Source organism: Capsicum annuum, chromosome 5, assembly GCF_002878395.1.
Source record: "Capsicum annuum cultivar UCD-10X-F1 chromosome 5, UCD10Xv1.1, whole genome shotgun sequence".
Classification (NCBI taxonomy): Eukaryota; Viridiplantae; Streptophyta; class Magnoliopsida; order Solanales; family Solanaceae; genus Capsicum; species Capsicum annuum.
Window position 1 is genome coordinate 213,278,503 of NC_061115.1, and position 25,720 is coordinate 213,304,222.

Here is a 25,720-nt window from a genome sequence, read left to right on the forward strand (position 1 = left end):
AGAATTGACCAACTTTCTGATATGTAATCTTAACTTTAGTCAATTGTGCCTTATTTGAGACTTGAAACAAATTAATTGTCAAGTTTCGATTTTCGAGAGTTAAACTATTCTACATTGATCAACATTTTTAGATTGTGTTTTTTCATTAACTTAACATAAGAAAAAATATAACTTATATTTATTTTTTTATATATTGGAGAAATGTTTATTTAAGTCTTAGTTGTAAAATTAAGTTAAATAAGACTAATTAAATATTTAAATTTAGATGTTTGAAAATTATAAAAAAAAATTATAAGTTGTAATTATCTCATATTAATATGATGTTAAATATATATTAAATGTTGGTCAAAGTTCATAAAATTTGACTCCCACAACAAACGTATGTAACAAATAAGAATGAACGGAAAAAATATACTTTTTAAAATAAATAAATTTTAAAACTTGATCAAACATTTTATGTGATTTGACTTGAAAGAATTGACCAACTTTCTGATATGTAATCTTAACTTTAGTCAAATTTGCCTTATTTAGGACTTGAAACAAATTAGTTGTAAAGTTTCGATTTTTGAGAGTCAAATTATATATCTATTCACTAATATTTTAGAATGTATTTTTTCATTAAATTTATGTAAGAAAAAATACAACATATAATAACATTTTTCATATAAACAATATAACTTGTATTAGCATTTTTCATATATTTTAAGAATAATTTTTTAATTTTAATTGTAAAAAATTTTATCTAATTTGATTCGAAAATTAGTCAAATTGACTCTAAGAAAGGGAAGGATGACAATTAATTTGGAACGGAGATGAGAGAGTAACTCATTTTATGATTAAAAATGTGTGCTTTTGGTCCTTTTATGCAAGAACTAGATAATGAAGGGTCCGTTTTATGGGCAATATTAATATTTTAAATATATTTATAGATATTTAATTAATTTTAAAATTATCATCAATATTTCTAAATTAGCACAATGAAAAATAATAATAAAGATACACGTTATAATAAAGTGTTAATTATATTAATATTTTTTTATAGAATCATACAAAATAACCAAAAAATAAAAAATGATTCATCAATAAAATTATTTTGAATGCACTTAAATTCATTTTGCAGGAGTTTAGCAACTGAAATTAAACCTATTTGATGAAATTTAAAATAAATCATATCATTCTTTACAAAATGATAAAAATGAAAAAACTTAAGGTTTCACATTTTGTTTTATATACTATAAAATCAAGAGAATAATTTAGTATATATTTTTTTAAAAAAAAGTGATTTATATACCTGATGAGAGAATATACTACCTCAAAATAATATATTTTATTTTGAAGATTGTAAATGTGTTGTAAAAAAATTTATGTAGTTAAGTGTACAAATTATAAAATCTTGATATTGTTTTATCCCTTTTCGAATTTTATTTAAAGGAAATGGTTTTGACTACTTTAAAATTATTTCGAAAGATTCGAGAAAATTTTAAAATAATTTAAAGGAAATTCACAGAGTCGCCACTTGACTTTTATAGAAAATATCAAGAAAACTTAAAAGAGTTTCAAAGGTTCAAATACAGAAATAAACTTTTAAAACAAGAGATAATGGGTAAAGATTCAATTAACGCCCTAAGAAGGTTTTTAAAGCACTTAGGAGCGTCCGTTTAAAACGGTTCACCAAAAGATTATTTTTTAGACTAACTAAAATTAGGGTGGCTAACTTTATGAAAAAGTTGATTTTTTTAAAATTAAATTTATTTACACGTTTAAAGATCGGCATTTGTTTATTCAAACGAGAAATAATCTACTTGAATCAGGAAAAATGCTATAATATATCCTACTTAAAATTTTTTGAGAGAAATGAGAAAAAAAACAATCAAGGAACATGCTAATTGGGAAATTTCTACTTTATTCGTAATCTATTTCTTAGGGGAACTATGAAGTATTTATTTGGATTAAAAAGAAACTTATCTAAACTAGGTTTTAGATTTAAAGAGGAAATAAGTTTGATTTTTGTGGAAAAGAAAAACTTTACAAGAAAAATAATTTTATTTTTATTTTACTTTATTTATCTATTTATTTTTATTAATTTATTTTTGAAGAAAAATCGCTATCCAAGTAGACTATTAATTACGTGAATAAAACAAATGTCATTTCGAAAATGAAGTGTTTAATTTTTTAAAGACGTGATTTTAGGAAGAAAGAATCGAAAGGCCCACTTTAATCCATTTAGACGTGATAAATCGAGTACGAAAATCGAAATAAAATAAAATAGCAATAACATGGGGAAGCACTAGATTAATTAATTTAAGTTAGTTAAAATAAGCCAAGTATAAATAAGAGAATAATGGTTGAAGAGTTAATTTTTGGGCTCATCAGTGGGCTTCCCATTTTATGGACTTTAAGTCCATTTTCCTACAATGTATATCAGTTGTATACAGACTGTATATCAGTTTTACTGATGCTGCGTTTTTGTATATCTGGTGTATACATGACTGTATTTCAGCCACATATGCATATGCTTTGGTCTTCCACCTGTATTAATTTACATCTTTGGTTTCGAGTCCCCAATGAATAATTAAATAAATCGATAAATAAATAAATAAATGAATACGATAAGTAAAGAAAAGATTTGAAACTTTTAAATTTTTTTGGCATCTTTGTAAATGAGTTTTCACTCCATTTTCTTCTTCTCGCGGTGACTTCTTCCTTTTCCAAAGATAGTTGACTCAAAAGGATAGGCCGCATTGGAACATTATGAAATGCGTAGGGGAAAAGAGTCCATGTAGGACTCGAGAGTATCCACATGCGAAAGAAAAGAAATAAAGCAATTAATATATTGATACCTAACATATAAATAATAACATAAGGCACTGACATAAAAAGAAAAAAAAAATTATTTCATTTTTACATGAAATATTTCAAAACTTTAAAACAAACAACACAAAATTTTATATTAATAAATAAAATTTTAACAATACATCCAAGTTAATCCATTGCTAACAAGTGACTACTATATTATTAGCTAAAATTAATCCTTACTTTTTATTAATAATAAGTATATAAAGATAAAAGGTTAAGTTAATTCAAACATACCACATTAAAAATAGCTATTAAGCCGAAACAAACAAGACAGACCTAAATTATAAGAGCAGTATTTCTATGTGTATGTTTATATATGTAGGTTTTAGGCCACTAATTTGAATAAAATATCCCTGATAAGTAGGCTAAAAGAGGAAATCACACTTTTCGACATATCATGAATATATGTACGATAATCAAAATAAAAGAAAACAAAATAGCCAAAATACCATAAGAAAGATTATATGATTTTTCTTGGCTCTATTAACCATAAAAACATAATCTAAAATGACATTTTAGAAAAGAATTTTAACTACTTGAATAACATTTAAATGTTAAATGTAGCGAGCTAAATCAATGACGAGTACCAAAATAGTAAAAGAAAATGCAATAACTAACAATCCGTCAAATCCTTTGAAAACAGTCACTTTTAACAACTGTACCTAAGCCCTTCAAGGCCGTCTACAGCTATTCTCAGCCAAAACAAAAAATAACTAACGAAGCCAAATAATCAACACTAAATGGAATGAATTATTACCTGTTTTGGAGATTTGAATAAAATATTCCTGATAAGTAGGCAAAAAGAGGAAATCACACTTTTCAACGTATCATGAATATGTACTATAATCAAAATAAATGAAAACAAAATAGCCAAAATACCATAAGAAAGATTATATCTTAATTTTTCTTGACCCTATTAATCATAAAAACATAATGTAAAATGACATTTTAGAAAGAATTTTAACTACCTGGAATAACATTTAAATGTTAAACATAGCGAGCTAAATCAATAACGAGTACCAAAATAGTAAAAGAAAATGCAATAACTAATACGTCAGATCCGTCAATCCTATGAAAACAGTCACTTTTGACAACTGAACCTAAGGCCTTCAAAGCCGTCTACAGCTACTCCCAGCAAAAAAAAAGCAAAAAAAAAAAATAACTACAGAATAAAGAAAATGGCTAAAAGTCCTCCAATCTTTACCTCAAATTCCAAATACACACCTATAATTCACGGGAGTCCTATCACTCCTGAACTATTTAAAAATGATATTATTACCTCCATAAATGCTTACGTGGCAAAGAAAGTGAATCTCACTCTCCTTGAGAGATTGAGCACCGAAAATAAAAATAAAAATTTTATTTTTGCATTTCTTTTATATATATATGCATTCCTTTATTCCTCTTTTTCTCTCCATTTTCTTTTCCTTCACCCTCTTCATCTTTCTCATTTTCATCTTTATTTTTTTATCTTTATTTTCATTTATACTGCAAACCCCACATTTTTCTCACCATTAATTTTTAATTATCATTTTTGGATCCACTGATTTCTCTTTTTTGTGAAGAAGGATAAATAATTCCAAGTGTTTTCGCCGGAACGGCTTCACAATCGATGGAGCTTGTCCGGCCATCAGATCAGTTTCAAAATAAACATACCAGTGATACACACCAACTCCATAAACAATTACACGCATATTCATCTCACAATTCTCAGAAATTAGAAAAAATCAAAGCGATGCTTGGTGTAAGTTCAAATGAAAAGTGGGAATTAGTTCAAAAAATTATGTCTCATGAGGATTTCGGATCGAGTGAAACGATTTCAAGCCATGAAATTAATATTATCTCTCAAAATCAATATTCATATTTAAACTTTTTTTTTTTTTGCACTATTTCAGCATTAAGATTGATTTTTGAGTTGTGCGGTTTCTTGATTTTGTCTGTTTTAGCATCAAGATTGGATTTTGAGTTGTGGGGTTAGTTGAAATTGTCTGTTTAAGCATCAAGAATGGATTTTAAGTTGTGTTGTTTTTTGGGTTTGTCAACGATGATGAGACAAATGTCGGAGAAGTATTGAAGGGGATGGGAGAGTGATTTTGTGAGGGATATTGAGTTGTTTGGGTGGGATTTTATTGAGGGTTAATTGAAGTTCTGGATTCCATGGATAAAGTGTTTTCATTTGAGAAGATGTTTAAATGGGCCTTGAAAAATAAGAAAAAAGTAAGATAAAAATAATTTTTTTATATCAAAAAAATAACAATATTACGTGGAATTAGTTGATAGGCGTGTGCATAAAATAGTTCAGGGATAATAGGATAATAGGACTCGCAAAATATAAGTATGTAGTTCGAATTTGGGTAAAGATTGGAAGATATTTGACCATTTTCTCCCACAAAATATAAAAACGAAGCCAAATAATCAACACTAAATGAAATAGATTATTACCTGTTTTGGAGCAGCGAAACAAACCACAAGCCTACCGTAGCAATCCCCACGTGAACTCGGAAACTTCAAGTACACAGCCAAAAAGAAAATTACCTATTTTTTTTTTACTAAATCTGTTCTACTGTCCTGTCCTTCCTTTTTTTCATGGAAGCCCGAGCTCCTCTTTATAGTTGAAATTTTTTTTGGGGAATTTGAAAAATAATTGAAAAGGGATCAAACATATCCCGTAAATTTGGATTCGGATTAAATTTTGAAGTTACAGGACACACAATTTTGAGCCAAAATCAACAATGATGGCTCTAGGCCAACAAAATTCAGAGATAAAAGATAAAAAGAGAGATTTTCGTGATTTTTTTTTTTTGGATCTGTTGTTGGAATTGTTGAACGCCATTACTATGGATCGTTGATGATATTATATATTTTTTATTTTTTTTGTTGTCGTGATATTGCTGCTGATAATGATTGTTGTACGCTGTCTAGGGGTAAAGGAAAATGGTATGGGCCGGGTCAGCGGTGGTGTTGGGTTGTTGCCTTGGGCTGGTAGTAAATAGAAAAAGAAACTGGAAAATGGTTTTGGGCTTGTTGTTATTTTTGTATGAAAGGGGAAAAAGGGGTAGTGGGCTGTTGTTATTGGGCTGCTGGAGCAGTCCAAAATTAATTAGGATTAGGTTGTTTTGGGATATTTTTAATTTAGCCAATTTAATTTAAAATCTAGCCAAAACAAAAATTATCAATTATATCACAATTTAATGAAATTCAATTATGGCCAAATTTAATTAATTGACTAAACTGAATCAAAATTCAAAAATAAATTAACAATTAGTTCAATCCCGAGTTTCTTGATTTAATAAAATCAAACACTTATTTTTCCAAATAGATTATTTCAAAAATAAATTATATGTAAATCAACATTTTAATCATTTAAAGTTACTTAAGGATAAGCCTTGATTAAAATTCAATTTCATATTTTTTTTTTATAAAAATAAATATTTAAGTCACAAAATTATAAAATTTCGTATAATTGGATACGATAATATATAATCGCTACTTAAAATGATAAATTTGTCCAAATAAATACATTTGATAATAAATTATATTAAAATCAATATTTTAATAATTTAAATTTATTATTTATTATTATTATTATTATTATTTTGAAACAAGCTTTGATTAAAATATGATATTTTGTAAAATAATTATTTAAGTAACAAAATTATATAATACATAATCTTTGCTAAAAATGACAAAAAATGCCCAGATAAACACTTTGAAAAGCATTTTTAATTCGGATAAAAATAAATGTTACAATTTATTTAAAATCGAAGAAATTCAAGATTAAACTTAGTCTTGGAGGACAAAAATTAGGTGTCAACAGATATAATATGAATAAATGTATCAATTAAATTAAATAAATTATAGTTTTAGAATTATATGTAGTATGTATAGTGTTAAAATTAAATGGAGACTTTTTCATCATTTATCAGTATCTTTTTTTTTATTATTTTATTATTAATATAACACTCTATCCGTTTTAATCTATTGAAAAGGACTCTATCCGTTTTGATTTATTGAAAAGGAGAACACCTCTTTATTTTTGATATTCTTTTAATTGATTCTGTAAATTTAAAGAGTATTTTGATACATTATACATATTTTTAGCCTATTAATATAAGATTTAATTTTTATTTTTTTTTAAATTGTTACAGTTCAATATCAAATCAAAATCAGACAAATAAATAACACTGACTAATTAAATTCTTTTCTCCAAGTATGAACTAAACGTGTCAATTATTTTTATATCAGTTAAATCCCATTGTAATTTATTATTTCATTGAAATATATTAATTAAAAGTAATCTCAAGTCATAGTTCAAAACTATACTCATCAATAATCTTATATTATATAATGGACTAAATTTTAAATAAGAAATTCAACTTTGGTTTGATATAATATCCGTAATGATTTATAAATTAACTTCAATGAATTTTATAAGTTTGTTATAATTATTAGAAGTTTATGAAATTAAAATGACCTTTGGCTAAAACATAATTTTAGAAGCTTTTAATTTTGAAAATACGTATATACATATTCAAAAGCACAATTTAACATTTACGAGTTTTGTATTTTTTCTTAGAAATGCACTATTTTGTTAATACTCTATGTGTTCCAGTTTGTTTGATCTATTTTAATTTGGTACAAAATTTAAAAAAAGTAAAATAATTTTTTTTTTTAAATATTGTGAAATTAAATAAAAAATATATCAAATATACCAAAATATTCTTTAATCTTATAATCTTGAATGTGACATGTGGAAAGTTAAAATTACAAATGTTGCCAAAAAATGAAAAAGGTTTTTTTAAAAAAAGACATAAAAAAGGAAATAAATCAAACAAATTGAACCGAAGAAAGTACTAAATAATGATAAATAAAACTTCCACAAAAAATAAAAGGTAAAAACTTTTTTTTTAAAAAAAAAAGCATGAACGAAAGTTGATGATAATTGAGCATTTTGATTTGTTTTACAATAAAAAATAGATTTGAATAAATTTGTGTAGGAATAAAGAGAATGAGCCCTAGTATTACAAGTGCTTGAAGATAATTGGTGATGAAATAAGACAAAGTAAAGTCCACAATACACTTTATATTGCATATTGTACAATTTTTCATAGCCATGATCGTCTTTCCTTGATTTTTCAAATAAATATAAAATAATACAAGAAAATATATATTTTAGATTATTTAAAATTATATCATACTAATATGCAATATTAATACAAGCTTACCATAACAATAGTATAGTAATTAAATTATAATATGGTTAATAGTTCAAGAAATGTATGATTAATCTATATATAACACAACGTAACCTTTACATTATTGTTGAGATTGTTTTTTTTTTTTTCAAACATCAGAAAATTCACAGTCATTATTCTTTAGATGTGTGTTAAAGAACTTACTTCTGTAAATAACTCACAAATCACGCAGAAAATGATGTTGTAAACTACACTATTGTTGAGATGGTTTGTTTTGCCTTTTTACATTTTTGCATATCTTTTTGCATGTAAGATTTTGTGCTAATTAACTAATTAAGTATATTACCTTTAAATTTTAATGAAGGATCAATTTTGTTCTAGTTGTATGCAAACATGTCAAGAAATTAAACTACATACTAATGCTTATGCTAAATTTTAAATACTAATTAAACTTAAAAAAAAATATTATCAAATACGATTTTAACAAAAGTAATACCAAATCACCATGTTTTGAGAAATTTTTAGATCCTCTTATAAATTAAGAACACATACATTTGCAAGATGCAAAGAGATAAAGTTTAGATAAATACGATCAATTAGACCCAACTAAGCCTATTTTAGACAACATAATAAAACATCAAAAAACTTTTTTTTTTTTTTAATCTGAATTGAAATAAATGTCAATGTTGAATAAAAGACATACCTCTTTTTTTTTAAAAAAATAAAAATAAAATTATAATCATTTGGTATCTGATATTCACTGGTTCAATGAATTCAAATTCGTGCCGTGCAAAATTTATTAAAGAAGAATCGCTCCCTAACTAGCAGAATTTTCTCCGTTCTTAGCATTTAAACTCGAGATTTATAATTAAGGGTGAAAGACTTTTGTTCGTCCCACCGTACCCCTTAGTAATTTGGGGTGAATTTGGACCACTCACATATTTATCTTGAATGACATTTTATTAATAATAAAAAAATATCTAACAAAATTGCTAAACTCAAGTTGCTCTAATTGTTCATGCATAGTATGTGACTTGTGAGGAAAATTATACAATAATTTTCCAAGTATCAAAAAAATATCAAAGATATTCATAAATAGTGATTGAGATGAAAAAGAAAGGGCTTATGATATCTTAAAAAAGAAGAAATAATTGAATAAAATGAATAAAACAATAACAAGTGTATCAAAATTTGTTGGCCAAGTGGATATTTTCTAAGACGTTAAATCTGAAATAATTAATCATTTAATTAGTCTAACTAACTACACTAAGATGGTAACTTAAGTGTCTTTTATCTTAATTGAATGAGACATGTTGAGTCACCTCACACTAATATGTTTTTAAGAGATTTTGACATTACAAAGTAGCTCAAAAAGATAAAATCGATTTTTTTTAATACAAAATTTAAACAATATAATCATTATAGAATTAGAATTTAATTAATTTATATAGGAAAAGCATTGATTATACAATTATTATAGACTTGTTATGAGGGGTGTTTGAAAGCTCATTAAGCAGTAGCCATTTGGTTGCTGATCAGGAGCTAAGTATTATTCATGTATTAGATTAATATGGTATTTATTTTACAATTTAGAAAATCGCATAAATTAATTTCTGCAAAAAATAATACATGAATTTTCTCACAACTGATTCATGTATTAATATACCTATATAATTCTAACCAGTTACCTAACAATCCCTCAATTAGGGGTGTACAAATCGAACCGCTAAGTCAAATCGAACCGATGAATCAAATCAAATCGAGCAAAAAAAACCGACTTATGGTTTAGTTTGATTGGTTTGGTGTTGGGGAAAAAAATCGATCATTCTTGGTTTGGTTTGGTATTAGCAAAAATAAAATCAAATCGAACCCAAACCGAACCGACATAATACATATATAATTTTAATTTCTTATATGTAAAAAATACTACTTATAATCTACTTTCTAATTATTTTTATTACTTTTTTATATTTGAAAAATAGATATATATTCTTAGCCTTTAATTATAATATTTGTCCATTAGTAATAAATTAATACAAAACTCAATTTTAATATAAAAACCTAAAACTCTTCAATTGCTTCACTTTACACTTTACTTTTCAAGTTTTCAGGGAGTTCTTATTATTTCCTCATCTTACTTTCATTTTACTTTTCTCATTCTCTTCATTCATCAAGTTGTAATTTGGGTTGTTTCTCTTCTTTCTCTTTTTTCTTATGGAATTATATTATAGTTAATTATTTTATGGAGTTAAGCTTTTAATAAGTTGTCTCCAATCCTTCATTCTTTTGTACGCTCACATTTTAAAATTACCCACTTTTGAGATCATTTTTAAGAGTACCAAAGCTTCAAAGTCTAAAAGTCGACAGAGCAATTTATGGGTAAACTAGGTAAACTTGAAGTTTCGAATGAAAGTAAGGGTAAAAAAATTAAAATTATCTATTTTTAAATCTTTTTTATAAATCACTCAATATTCAGAAAGTTAATTAATCTAGATTCTCGCTATGCAGCTAATTTATTTCTTAAAATTTAAATTCAAAATTTCTCATTAAAAGTGAAGCGTCATGTCCATTTCCTTAGCGTGCAGAATAAGACTTTTTTGTTTAATTATTATTATTATTATTATTATTATTATTATTATTATCAATTTTTGTAAAACCAGACAAAAATTGTTGGAAAATGATGTTTTTTTTTTAATAATTTAAATTAGCCATAGCCGCCTTCCATTAGATCTGTGACATCGTCCAATATATATCCATTGGTGTAATTTCATTGGCCAATTAAATATTTCTTTGGCAAATTTCATATATTTGAAATAGGCGGGGCAAAATGTTAAGATGAAATAAATATTTGGGCCAAGATAAATATTTGGGCAGCAACAAACAAGATCATGAGCCAACTTAGAATTGAAGTTTTTTTATTTTTAGCTTAGAAGAGAATTTTTTTTTTTATTTTAGTATATTTAGTCTTTATTTAGCTTAGTAGAGAAGATTTTTAACTTATATAAATAAAGATGATTGGTAAGGAATATGAGTGGTAGAAAGTTCCCAAATACAGTCTTTGTTTACATGGTATCAGAGAGGTAGCTCGTTGCATACAAATCATCTTCTCGATTATCAATTTCCTTCATCTAACCTATCTCTACAATGACAGATGAAGTCACTACTTCTTCAGCATCTTCTGGTTTTACCACCAGAACTCCACCTGCTATGGATCCCGCTCATGCTTATTATCTTCACTCTTCAAATTCACCTAAAATGGCCTTAGTTAACACTCCGTTTGATGAAAAACGTTATCAAGGATGGAAGAGATCAGTGCTTATATCACTGTCAGCCAAGAACAAACTTGATACAATCACTGGTACTGATACTTCACCAGATGCTCAGTCTCCAGATCTGCAATCTTGGAGCAGATGCAATGACATGGTAACATCTTGGCTCCTTAACTCCTTCCAAGGATATCGTTGATAGTGTTATATGCTCTAAGACTGCTAAGGATTTGTGGATGAGTCTAGAGCATAGATTTGGACAGTCTAATGGAGCCAAATTATTTCACCTACAAAAGAAACTAAATAGGTTAGTTCAAGAAAATAATGACATTGCAGGATATTTCACTAAACTTAAGCGACTTTGGGATGAGCTGGAGTTTCTCAAGTCTGATAGGTGCACCTGTGTGTGTAACTGTGAAGGTAAAGTGAAGCTAGAAAAATCTCTTAAAGATGATAAGCTTATACAATTTTTTATGGGTTTGAATGATGTGTATACTCAGGCAAGAGGAAACATCTTAATGATGAATCCACTACCCAACATAAATGTTGCTTACTCTCTGATTCTGCAAGATAAAAATTAGGGAGAGACCTATATGAGTGGGTTGAACCCAAATAATTCTTCATCTTTTATGGTAAGCAATGTGAATCAAAACAAATTTGGGCAAGAAAGTCCAGAAACCCCCTGGTGTTATGCCTAACTTTGGAACTAGATCATTCAATTATCCAAGGATGAACAATCATCAGCAATTACCCAAATACACATGGACAAATCAGCCTCAACAAAAATTTAGGGTTAAGAAGAAATATAATCCTAAAGTATCGTGTGATTTTTGTGGTAAGACTGGACCTGTTGATGATGGTTGCTTCAGGTTACATAGTTTTCTTGAAGATTTTCAGTTCACAAACAACAAAGATAGATAAATTCATATCAGAGGGAATGCTATTATATCTGGAGAAGAAGGTGACAATGAGCATAAGATTGACGTAGATTTAATCAATCAACATTTCAACAAAGAACAATTCAAGCATTTCATTCAAATGGCAAAACAGAATTCAACAGAGGGATCATCCATAAACAAAGAATCTGAGATAAATGTTAAAGCAATTGCCGGTACTGTGCTTAAATATATTGAAACTTGTCTTTCAGTCGTTAATTCTGGAACATGGATAATAGACTCAGGTGCTTCTGAGCACATGCGTTACAACTCTAATTCTTTCCTTCCCATGACAGCTCATAAAGTTCCTGTTAATATTAATTTGCCCAACTCTCAGTCCATCTTTGTGACTCACATAGGAAGTATTCTAATTCCTAATAACCTTACACCGCATAATGTTCTTTATGTTATAAGTTTCAGATACATTTGCTATCAGTTCATAGATTTAATGTCCAATACAATTATACTCTGTCTTTCACTTCTAATAGTTGTGTCTTGCAGGGCCCTTTAATCAAGAGGCCTCGAGCTTTTGGTAAAGTGAAGGAAAGTCTATACTTGCTTCAAATTATTCCTAAGGAATCTAGTCGGAACCAAGAGATTTACAAGGATTCTAGAGTCCTTTCTAACTTTAACAGTACTGTTTCTAGGCCCAGTTCAATTTCACATAGTTTTTCAGTCTGTTCTAATGTTAATTTTGATATAAGGTTATGACATGTAAGACTTGGGCATTTTCCTTATTCATCAATGAAGAAAGTCCATTTCCTTACAATTCCCTCTAATTATGATTGTCATTGTGAAATCTGTCCTTTAGCTAGGCAAGCTAAATTGTCTTTTCCTATCAGTCAAGTTACTTCTCAGTCTATTTTTTATCTTGTTTATATAGACACTTGGGGTCCCTATAAGTCACCTACTCATAACAATTATAGGTATTTCTTAACTATAGTGGATGACTACAGTAGAGGAACCTGGACATACCTACTAGCAACTAAGAGCAATGCATTTTCTGTTATTCAATGTTTCCTGAAAATGACTGAAAGACAGTTTCACAAAAGAGTAAAAATTATCAGATCTGATAATACAAAGGAGTTGGTTAAGAGTGCAGAGGCATCGAACTTTTTAACATCTCAAGGAATCATACATCAGACATCCTGTGTTGCTACTCCACAACAAAATGAGGTAGCTGAGAGGAAGCACAGACACTTGCTTAAAATTACTAGGGCTTTGATATTTCAATCTAGAGTTCCTATAATTTATTGGGGTGAGTAAATCCTTAATGCCACCTACTTGATCAACAGATTATCCTCTAAGGTTCTTTAAGGTAAAACACCCTATGAAGTTTTGTTTAGAAAACCACCATTTTATCAATTATTGAAATATTTTAGTTATTTGTGCTTTGCAAACACCTTATCACATGGGAGAGGAAAATTTGACCCTAGAGCCACTAGGTGTGTATTCTTAGGGTGTCCCAATGATCAAAAGGGATACAAACTCCTTGACATATCTTCTAAGAAATTCTTTGTGTCCAGATATGTCCATTTCTTTGAAGATGTTTTGCCTTTTGCTGCAAATTATTCCCATATCCCCTCCTCTATTTTTCCTATTCCTATAGGGGAAGATCATTCCTTCACTTCCTCCCCTTCTATTGATTCAAATTCACCACCTTCTAATTCTCAAGACAGATCCAGTTCTCCTCTTTATTCATCATCTGATTCATCCACACCAACATCTTATGAATCTGCTGATTTACAATCCTCTCTACCTCATAGGATATCTCAGAGGACAAACATTGAGAATTTACCGTCTCACTTAAAATATTACATTTGCAACACTGTTTATCTGAGTGATATTACTGACTCATATTTTACTGTGCATACTACCCTTGTTTGTTTGTCTGTCTCTGCCCTATCAGCTCCCAATTAGGTTGTTCTCAATTCTATTTCATTTATTACTGAACCTAGCAGTTATTCACACATCCTGGTTGGGTACAAGTAATGAAGGATGAGATTGATGCCCTACTACTCAATCAAACCTGAGAAGTTATCCATTTACCACAAGGCAGAAAGGTATTACCTTGCAAGTGGATGTATAAAGTTAAACAACATGCGTATGGTACTCTTGAGAGATTAAAGGCTAGATTGGTGATTCGAGATGACATTTAAAAAAAAGGGGTTGATTTCAATGAAACCTTCTTTCCAGTGGTCAAAATGACCACTATCAGATGTCTTTTAGCAATTACAGCCAATAAAAGGTGGGATATTTCCCAATTTGATATGAACAATGCCTTCTTGCAAGGAAATTTACAAGAAGAGGTCTATATGAAGTTTCCAGCTAGTCCAGATCCACCTCAATCTAACATGGTTTGTCGACTTAAGAAGTCTCTCTATGGGTTGAAACAAGTTTCTAGGCAATGGTATGCCTGGCTTGCAGGGGCTTTAAATTTCAAAGGTTATGCGGCTTCACTTAATGACTATTCTTTATTCTTTAAACACTCAGGGGATTCCATTTCTATTGTTGCAGTATACATTGATGATAACTTAATTACAGAAGATGCTACTGATGAAATGAAAAAACTCAAGGCTTTCCTTCAAGCTGAGTTCAAGATTAAAAATCTAGGTCATTTGCATTATTTTTTAGGAATGAAAGTTTTAAAAGAGGACCAAGGAATTATTTTGAGCCAACGAAAGTATACCTTAGATTTGCTTAATGAGTTTGATGTTTCCCATTTTCCTTTAGCTTCCTCTCTGATGGATCCTACAGTGAAATTCCCTGCAAAATCCACCAATCTCATGTCAGATCCCAGTCTTTATAGACATCTCATTGGAAAGCTCAATTATTTAGCTCATACAAGACCAGATCTATGCTTTGCTGTATCGACCCTTAGTCAGTATATGCAACAACCTAGTATTGACCATTGCAAAGTAGGCCTGAGGATAGGTGGCACGCGTCGTCTAAATAAAGAATACGTACGAACCAATTTCAATAGTTCAGAGTATATACATAACCAAGCTTAGATAGTAAGGGCATAAATAATCCAAAAATATAATGACAACTATTTACGTATCATTTTCAATAGTTGGAAGGTATATATGACCCTTTTTTGTTGTCCAATTAAATAAAGTATCTCTTAGAAAATTTCATATATTTGAAATAGTCTAATTAGTAGTACAAAAAAAGGCACATGTGCCCTGAAAACATCTCTAATGACGAATCATTTTAATATGCTCTTGTAGATTCAGTGGGCCCCTGTACTAGGTCGATTTTGTAAGTTGGACACTTCTACTTGCATGTTTGTCATCTGAACCCCTAAACCCACTAAAAAGTTATATTTGAAACCTTTTGACCGTTGACTTTGCCTATGTGGCACTAAATGGCTGACTAGGACAAAGAGAGTGTAGTCACTCGCCTGGGGTGCGAGTGAGGGTCAATTTTTGGCCAATTTTATATTAAAATATTAAAAAAAATCCTCTAACTACAACTTTTTAAATTTAAATATATTTTTAAAAGTTAAAAAATAATAAATTTTCAAAAAATAAAATAAAAAGGACCCCTCCCCATCCAGCACCCCCCACCCTACCCCACCACCGTCCACCAGTCCCCCACCCCCACTGGCTGTCATGGCCATTATAAAATCACAATTGCAATTGCAGAGTGCAACTTCTCAAGACTAAAGTACAACAATTCACAACATAAAAACAAACAAATCAACACAATCGAATAGAACTTTGAGCAATTTTTTTCCAAACAAATCAACAAACCAACAAGAATCAGAAAATGAAGATGAAGAGTCAACAAGAAACAAACAAACAAATGACGTGATTTTCTTTCTTTTTCGATTCTCACTTCTCAATTTTTTCCAAAAAACAAGAATCAAATAACAAGAATCTTTCTTCTTCGATTCTTACTTCTCAATTTTTCGAAATAAACAACAAGAATCTAATCACCAGCTGTTACAAATTGAGTAATCCTGAGATCATTATCATCTTCAACAACAATCAAAGCTCAAACACAGACAAACAGGTGAACGAAAAGCTTCAAGAATCACCAGAAATTGCGCAACAAAAGATAAAAATAATGCTTTTCAGGAATAATCTTCTTACTGCTACCTCTCAGCTCTACAAGGGCAATCATAATTGAAGAACCGGATTCACCAACACCAAAGAAACAATAAAAACTCCTTAAACCCACTTCAAGAACTCCTCAATTAACCATCCAACCCCCACAAAATCTACCAAAACAACAAATGCAACAACTCATTTTCCCGTGGCTGATGTCTCAATTAATATTTTTTTAGAGTAGATCGAAGGAAAGAAGCAAAACATGAAGCTTTTGTCAATGGTGAACATCTCTTTCTTTAAGTTTTTGCCAAGGCGTCGCCGCCGCCGGAGTTGTTGAAAATTTAAATTGGGTTGGGAATTTTGTTCATAATCCTATCAGCAATGCATTAGCACAAAAAGCTCCAATTGATTTGTATCATAGTCCATCGAATTTGCAAATTAGGGTTCTCCATGAGCAACTTTTCGTCGACAACTGGAAGACACCACTAGCAATAATGACAACAGTCCTAAAGATGTATCATTGGGGGGACTTTGTTTGTAGAGAAAGAATAAGGGAATTGAGAGGGATAGATGGAATCGAGGGAGAGATGGAGAGGTGAGAGAGGAGATGGAGAATGACGAGGGATGAGAGAGAGAGAAAAGGGAATCTGGTGAGGGTTCCTTTTTTTTAAATTTATGTTTTTGGCTTACTTTTAAAAAAATGAATTTTATTTTAATATTTTTTAGTTTAAAATTTTATTTTTATTATTGGTTAATAATTTTAAAAATTAATTAATGAAGATATTATGACATGGAATTTAATGAAGCATTTAAAATGACGTGGAAATGATGTGGAAGCTGACGTGGCAACAATTGTATTACACACACCGAAATAGGACTTAAAATGTTGTTTTTTAGTGGGTTCAAGGGTCCAGATGACAAACATGTAAGTAGAAGTATCCACATTACAAAACAGACATAGTACAAGGGTCCACTGAGTCATTTTGCCCTCAATATGATGTAATTATAGTACTCCTCAGATGAAAAATCTATTATTCTTCTCAATCACTTTTACTTATTTCCTTCGTATCAATTTATATGACATTATTTGATCGAACAACTTTGTTATATTTATTAAATTACCTTATTAAAGTCACTTTAATGCACTAGCGGTAGAACCAACATGACCCGATCGGAAATCACTACGCCAGCAAAGATTGTAACACCTCAGGATGGTATTAGATATAATCTTCCCTCTATTACTTTTGGAAACTTCTTACGCCCCAAATTCAAATCAATACCTGAAAAAGATGAAAACACATCGTCAAGTTCTGTCTCTCCTAGAACAGTACATCTGAGAACCTATGGTACTTCGATGGATTCTCCGACGAATCAAAAACTTCAATTCTCTGCAGCTACAACTCCACCTGATACAGTACAGAAGGAGTTTGGTGCGAATCGAACAGCGGGAAAGGCTCTATCCTATGTTCCCCCAACTTTAAAGTAAGGTAAGATCTATGTCAGTATAGTCGAGGAGGATATTCGAAGTCAAATTGAGTACTGGAAACATGCTCTTATAGGGTTTGTTATTGGGGATACCCCCTACCATAAGTCCATTGAGACTTACATATTGCATGCCTAGAATTGTGCTACACAACCTCAAGTGCTGAATCATGATGATGGCTATTTTATCTTTCAATTTGAATCAGCAGACGATTGTGATAGGGTGTTAATGGGCGGACCATATATTTTTCATAACAAACCTTTTATTGTGCAAGCTTGGGACATTGATTTCGAAGTCAACTAGGATAGTATCACCACTATACCCCTGTGGGTTACTTTCCCTGGGCTATCGGTGGGATATTGGTCTAGCGAAGCTCTTAGTAAAGTAGCAAGTGCCATTGGCATGCCAAAGTACACAGACCAGTTTACTGCCAACATGGAAAGAATATCTTATGCACGGGTCCTGGTGGAAAAAGACATAGCACAACCCCTAATTGACACAATAGAAATGGTCGCACCTACTGGTACCTTCCAACAACCAGTAGAATATGAATGACGATCAAAATATTGTGAGAATTGCTTGAAGTTTGGGCATGTCATAGCAAATTATAGATTTCAGAATGGGTCAGAGGTAGAAGAGAAGGATGAATTCAAAGAAGTGCAAAGGAAAAAAAGGAGGAATAGAAGAAGAAAGAGGCCCCAAAAGACACAATGGATGCAGAAAGATGAAGCCCAAAAGGAGGATAAACCTATAGACCCTCCTGTGTCTGATCTAAAAAGCGCTTACAAGGATAAGATGGTTGTGCAAAATTTAGGACATATACAACAAGGTGAATATGTTAATACTGATCATGCCAGTACTAGCAATTGTGATACAAATTCTTTTAGCCCTCTCATGCACTGCACTGATGATGGGGGACCTCCGGATAGGCCTGGAGAGGCGCCAAACATATAATTTTCTCAACATGGAACATCAGGGGTTTAAATCAACCCCTGAAATAGAAAGAGATTAGTCTTTTTCTAACAAGGTCCAAAATAGATATGTTTGGGTGTTTGAAAACTAGAGTAAAAGAACCTAAAGCTGGTAATATCCTCAAGAAGATGGTGGGGGGATGGAACACTTGTTGTAATTACTCGATGGCCCCTAATGAAAGAATTTGGCTAATGTGGCAGCCTACAGTAAATGTGTTTATAATCTTGACAAAAGAGCAGTTCATGCATTACTATATCACTGATGCTTCAGGAAATTTTTCAGCATATATCACTGTGGTGTATGCCAAAAATAGTATGCAGGAAAGGATAGAACTATGGAACGAGCTCAAAGCATTGGGTGTTGCAATTCAACGGGCATGGATCCTGAGTGGAGACTTTAATGTTGTGCTAACTTGTGAGGATCGACTTGGGTCACCAGTCACTCCACAAGAAGTTCAGGATTTCAAGGATTGTATAGACCAACTCCAGCTTACTTCACTAAGAGCAAAAGGTTGCTACTATACTTTTTGCAATAAACAGTAGTAAGATCAAATAGTGTATTCAAAGATTGACTAGGTCCTGGGAAACTATCAATGGCTACAAAGATATGGTAGTATGGAGGTTGAATTCCTATTACCTGGGATTTCTGACCACTCTCCAATCTTGGTCCAATATATTAGTCAGCAAGCTTCCAGACCTAAACCGTTCAGACTTATAGTACTGTGTTGAAGCATCAGAAATTCCCTGAGAATAAGGGGACTTGGAGGTTAGATTGAGAGCATGTGTAATAGGAGAGTCATTCACAATAAAGAAGATGTACAATGCTTTAACTCCCCAGCTCCCCAAAGTTCCCTGGAAAAGTATTATATTACAGCATTCAGTACACCCCAGACATAGCTTCATTCTTAGATAGTTCTGCTGAACAGACTTTCTACAGTTGAGAGACTAGAAAAGTTTGGAATTTAAGTGCCAAAACCATGTGTGTTGTGTGGAACTGCTGATGAAACACATGACCATCTATTTCTTGATTGCAGCATCACCAAACACTTATGGAGGAGGTTGCTGAATTGGCTAGGTATACAGAAAAATATAGGTAGTTGGAATCAAGAGACAGAGTAGGTATCCAGACAAGCTAAAGGGAAGTCTATACAAGGTGCTATCTTATGTAGTGTATTTGCAATGATGGTCAAATTATATGGAGAAGCAGAAATAGCATCAGATTCCAGAAGGGCAAATATGAATAAGAAAAGGTCTGCAGGGAGATAGCAATTCACATTCATATACAAAGTCAAAGGCACCAAAGATGGGGAATGATACTCCAACAAGCTGCTGCAACACCATGAAGCTAGATTGATGATTTCTTACTACTTTTGATTTGAAAATGTAATATAAGGATTTATGATTCTCAATACTACTGAGTAGCGTCCCTGCATGTTAGGAGGGGCAAAGCTAGTACAGGCTTTTAGTCAAAAATGAGAAAATAGGGAGTCAGGCCCTGTTTTGGTTTGTAAACCCATATTTTGGTGAAATAAAAATGTTTTATTTACCAAAAAAAAAAAGGTTTAATAAGGATAAAATAGGGATGAAGCTATTAAATAGTTGTCAAATAAGAAAAGTGACATTCTTTTTTGAATGGACCAAAAAAAACAATGTCACATAAATTGAGAGTGAGTATCACTTTTAACATACATCAAGAAAAGTTTTTTTTTTTTATCCTTAGCCTTAACTATTTATTCTTCAATATTTCCAATACAAAGTACGAAATATCAATTGATAAGAACAGTGTTGTAAATAATCATGTTAGTCATCATTTTCTTAATGAATGTCAAGTCCAAATTAAATGTAACACATAAAAATAAATGGAAAAAAATAAATTTTATCAGTGATTCATAAATATTTTTTCATGTGCTTTAACCTGGTAAGTACCTGCTTATTACTACTGTATAGAATAGTCAAAAACACTATTAAAAATGTGGTACAGAAGCACGTTAATTGGGTGCAGAAATTTATTCTAACTAACAACGATTAAGATTGTATAAGATTTTATATAATGTCAAAATGTTTATACCATCGAAGAATTCCCATCATTTTTCAATTCGGTCAAATTGATTATTTTTTCCCATCCAAGCTATTTTTCTTACTCAAGAAGCATAAAAAATCAAAGATATATATATATATATATATATATATATATATGCTACTAATGGTGTTCGAACCCACGTCCGCGGCAGAAAAGAGGCGACAATGTTTATCACTAGGTTCGCACTATGCAATTGTACACATATATATCGAATTTAATAGTATAAATATAGAGTCTACGTAAAAAGTTATTGAGTTCGCTCGAACACCGTAGAATGCAGTAGCTCCGCCCCTAAATTAAAGTGTGGTAATTTCAAAGGTAGTTTACAAAAAAAGTAACCTTCCATTTTCTTGGAGCAAACATGTTAACTTTATTACCTCTACATATTAATATTGACATTAATTCTTCACTCACAATAATTCTAAGCATGTGCTTAATTTATCAAATGTCATATTTGACCTAAAGAAGGTTCTATAGAAAAACAAATAATCACTAAAGAAATTGGAAGACAATAAAAGTTCTCCATGACCCAAATTACTTGACCATTGTTGGAAAAGGTCAATTCTCCATTAAAAAAGGAGGCAATATATATTTTCTTTTACCTTTTCTTTAGTAAAAATAAATATTGGACCTATGACTAAATCCAAAGTAGTTTGGCTGATGCATATATCTACATCATATTAATTAGATAAAAACTATAATATATTTAGTGTAATTTTATAAATATAGTATGAAAAAGTCAAAAGGGTATTGTGTATGCAGCTTCGATCACCTCTACCTTATGAAGGTAAATTGATAAAGAAGTTGTTTTAGATGGACTCTCGACCCAAATGAAGCAGAATAAAAAAAACAATGAAATAAATAAAGCAACGAAGAAGTCATACTAAAAATAATTAAGAAACAAACAAGTAGCAACAACAAATTAAATGTACGAGAATTAAGGGAAAGTAATTAAACTAAATAACAGGTAGCAGTAAATTTGAAGAATAAGATAGTAGGAGAGTAATAATAATAACAATAATAATAATGACAGGAAAATTAGATAATATTTGATTACCTACTAATTTTCTATACTAATTGTTGATCTTTGTATCTTCTTTTTTAGGGTAATGTCCGTGATAAACTGTATATGCTTCATTTCTTGTCTAATCACCTTATCTCACATCTTTTTCAGCCTCCCTCCACCTCTCTTAATACCCACTACAATCAACCTTCTCATCGGGACCAGGGGTGGACCTAGGTTCAATTTGTGGTGCTCCGACATCTGTTAAATCCAACGCATAAGTATAATAATTATACAAGAAATATAATAAAATTGGTATAAGATGAAAACAAAAAACACCCATGAAATCAAGAAGATAGATGGACGTTTTAATTTTCAGGCTGAATCTTAACGCTTTGAGTGTCAATATATGTGTTTCAACCGCCCAAACACCCAAAATGCCTAAATCCTAAGTCGGCCACTGACCAGGACACATAATGCATTTTCTCTTTACACGTCCGAACCATCCTAGTCTTGCTTCTTTAATATGAATTTCTTTTTTGGTTCCTCAATACTCAATTTTCGATTTTTTAAGCGTAATTAATTTGAATTTGCATCGAGCACCTCTTCCTCTGAAAGTAAAGTGCTCTATTTCCAATAGTAATTACCATCCTTATCATTTAATTATAATAAAAATCAGTTAAAGTTAGTCATTTTTTTTAGCATTGACAAAATACTAATCAACAAATTAAGTCTTCTAGATTGTTTTTTTCCCCGAACCCTTTTAGGGTCAACCACATTTAAAACGCGTCAACGGTACGTTGTCGAACTTGAATGTTGAAAATAATTTTTGCCCTTAGCTCCAACTACTCAAAAAAAAAAAGAAAAAAAAAGAAGAGGAAATAAGTAATAATTAATAATAATAACAATAATATTCTACTCCATTCATCTCAAATACATTGAAATCTCTTTATGACTATGTAATTTTTCCTGATATTTTGTAATTATTATTGCAAAATGTTCTGCTAAAGAACATAAGATGCAACATAAATGAGAATCGGTTCCAAAAAAGTTTGATTGCAATAGAAAGACTGTACTATTAAATATCTAGAAAACTGAAAATACTTTACGTTTTAGGAAAAATACTATATATATATATATATATATATTAATCGTTAGTGTTTCAATTAATGTATGTAAGTTAAGCTAGATTTTATCCCCAGAGTTTGCTCAACCTTTTTTTTTTAAAAAAGAAACACGCGCCTTTTCTTTTTTATAAGAAGGAAATTCGCAGTCGCAATTCTTTGAATCCTCTGAATAAACGTTGCTCCACTATAATAAAAATTGCAAATCATACAGAAAATGTGGATTGCACTAGACAATTTTTTTCAACTAACTCGACCAAAAATACACAAATAATAATATCAAATAAATCCTTAGAATCTCGATTTCATATCAACATAATTTGAATTGATTAAAGAGGAAGAAAGACAAAATACAAAAAAGCTACCCTTCTACTTATACTTCTTGTCAACTCATATACTATCAAAGCTTTTCATATTACTTGTCAACATTATTAAACACATCTATTTTAAAATATTTATCAATATATTTCACGGAATTAAAATAAAATAAAATATTTAGTATTTTTAAAATAAATTATTTTAAAAAGTAAAAAATATTAATTACATTGAAAAAAGTTAAAATAATTCATAAAATATATATTTTATTTATAATTTCATAAAACTGTGAAAGAAAATGTGTCAATTAATATGAAATGGAATATAAAACAATATAAATTGTTAGCCGCCTGTTGGGGGCAAATCTACATAAAATGAATCTTCTCCCATAATTTCTAATGATTTTACACTATTTGCCACTATTGTTTATTCATTCAATTTATTAAGTACTACTATGCACTAGGAAACTTCCAAAATTCAAAGCACCAAAAAGTCAAACAAAGTGATCATTTTGCTTTTTCTAATAAATCTTGGAATAAAATCACTATTATATTTATCACTACCCCATAATCAATCAATCAACTAATTCATATTATATAAAAATATTAATTTTAATTTTTTTTATTTTATTTTAACTTAACACAAAATTTAAGAAAGTAAAAAAAGAATTATACCATGTGGTATAAAGAATTATACCATGTGGTATTAACTTAAAGTATATAGAATATAATAAAATATTTCTTAATTTTGTGATCTTAAACATGTCATATGAAAAGTTAAAATTATCTGAGTTGTCCGGAAAAAGGTAAAACACATTTTTTTAAATGAACTAAAAATGAAAGCAAGATAAACAAACTAAAACAAAAAGAGTACTCCCCGTCTCATATTAATTGTCTATATTACTAAAATAATTATCTCAAATTACATATCAAATTACAAACCACGATAGAATTAACTACATTTTTTTTACATTTTACCCTTACAATTTTTTTTTTTTTTCTGGAAGTGCAAACAAGTTTATAGAGTTCTAAAAAAGTTCTTAAATGCTAAATTAGTAAAACTACATTTTTATTTCTGATTTCTGTGAAGAGGAAAATGAACAACTAATATGAAACGAAAAAAATATATTACAAGAAAAAAGGTAATGTGGAAATTAAAAATATTATTTAAGTAACAACATTTTCTTTTATATTTTGAAACTTACTTGAAATGGAATGAGCATACAAGAAAAAAGGTAATATGGAAATTAAAAATATTATTTAAGTAATAACAATTTTTTTTAATATTTGGAACAATAATGTATATGTTAGCCGCCTATTATGAATATGTTGCTATATAAGTCCTTTGCTTTTCGTCTCTTTTAACACCAACTCTAACTTTGCCTTTCATTCTTTCATTCTTTGAAGGCATAGGAATACTCTCTTTTAACGTTCATTTGAAATAGTTTTACGAATTCGAGGCCTTAGGGCCTTTAAAAGAGTAACATTTTTTGCGTAGTGTACGAGTTCTGCTTAGACTAAAAAAAGAGAGTATAAGAGATTAGCCTTTTGATCGATCTGAGTGAACATTGTTTACGCACAACATGGAGCCGGTTAATCTCAATAACATGAGAGGTAGTAGTATGAGAGGAAGTATAAGAGGGAGTAGTATGAGAGGGAGTTTAAGAGCAAGTACTAATAATTCAATATGGAGGAACAATGGCGTAGAGGTATTTTCGCGGTCAGCTAGAGATGAAGATGATGAAGAAGCACTTAAATGGGCTGCATTAGAGAAGTTGCCAACGTTCGATAGGTTAAGAAAAGGTTTATTGTTTGGATCACAAAGTGGTGGTGCTATTAATGAAGTTGATATAAATGATCTTGGATATCAACAAAGGAAGAGTTTGCTTGAAAGACTTGTTAAAGTTGCTGATGAAGATAATGAGAAGTTCTTGATGAAACTCAAGAATAGAGTTGATAGGTAAGTTGAAATAACTAACTTATCATGTATAGTTAATTTTGTGTCCTCAGGCGGGGGGTCTGTGGAAACAACCTCTCTACTTCATCTGAGGTAGTGGTATGGACTGCGTACACTTTATCCTCCCCAGACACCACTTTACGGTAATACACTGGGTATGTTGTTGTTGTTGATAGTTTTGTTTTTCATTTTTTGGGAAATCTTAAAGCAATGGTAAGAGTGATCGCAATTAGAGTAGCTAGGATTTTAAGTTTATAGGTTTTGAATAAATTATTTTATATGTAAGTGGAATTTTAAGCACAAATATAGGGTCTAGGCCATAAACAAGCTTGCAGAAATGTAAGGTAAGATTGTGGTGAGGTCTATCCTAGACCTGACATAGCGAGAACTTAATGCATCGGAGTTTTGCCTTTTTTTTCTTTTTTTTTTTTTGCTTTTTTCTAACTTTGAGTAAAGTAAGTTCCCTTTCCTATTTTTACTT

At 30.2% G+C, this 25,720-nt stretch overlaps 1 protein-coding gene across 1 annotated transcript in view; it reads left to right on the forward strand.

Annotated features, from left to right (window-relative positions):
* The first annotated feature begins 24,643 nt into the window (after nucleotides 1–24,643).
* The window catches only part of LOC107871249 (pleiotropic drug resistance protein 1), an 8,010-nt gene continuing 6,933 nt past the window's right edge, over nucleotides 24,644–25,720 (forward strand). The window contains exon 1 of the mRNA XM_016718131.2: nucleotides 24,644–25,242. Coding sequence (XP_016573617.2) covers nucleotides 24,866–25,242 — 377 coding nt within the window. The 5' untranslated portion in view covers nucleotides 24,644–24,865. The remainder of the gene's footprint in view (nucleotides 25,243–25,720) is intronic.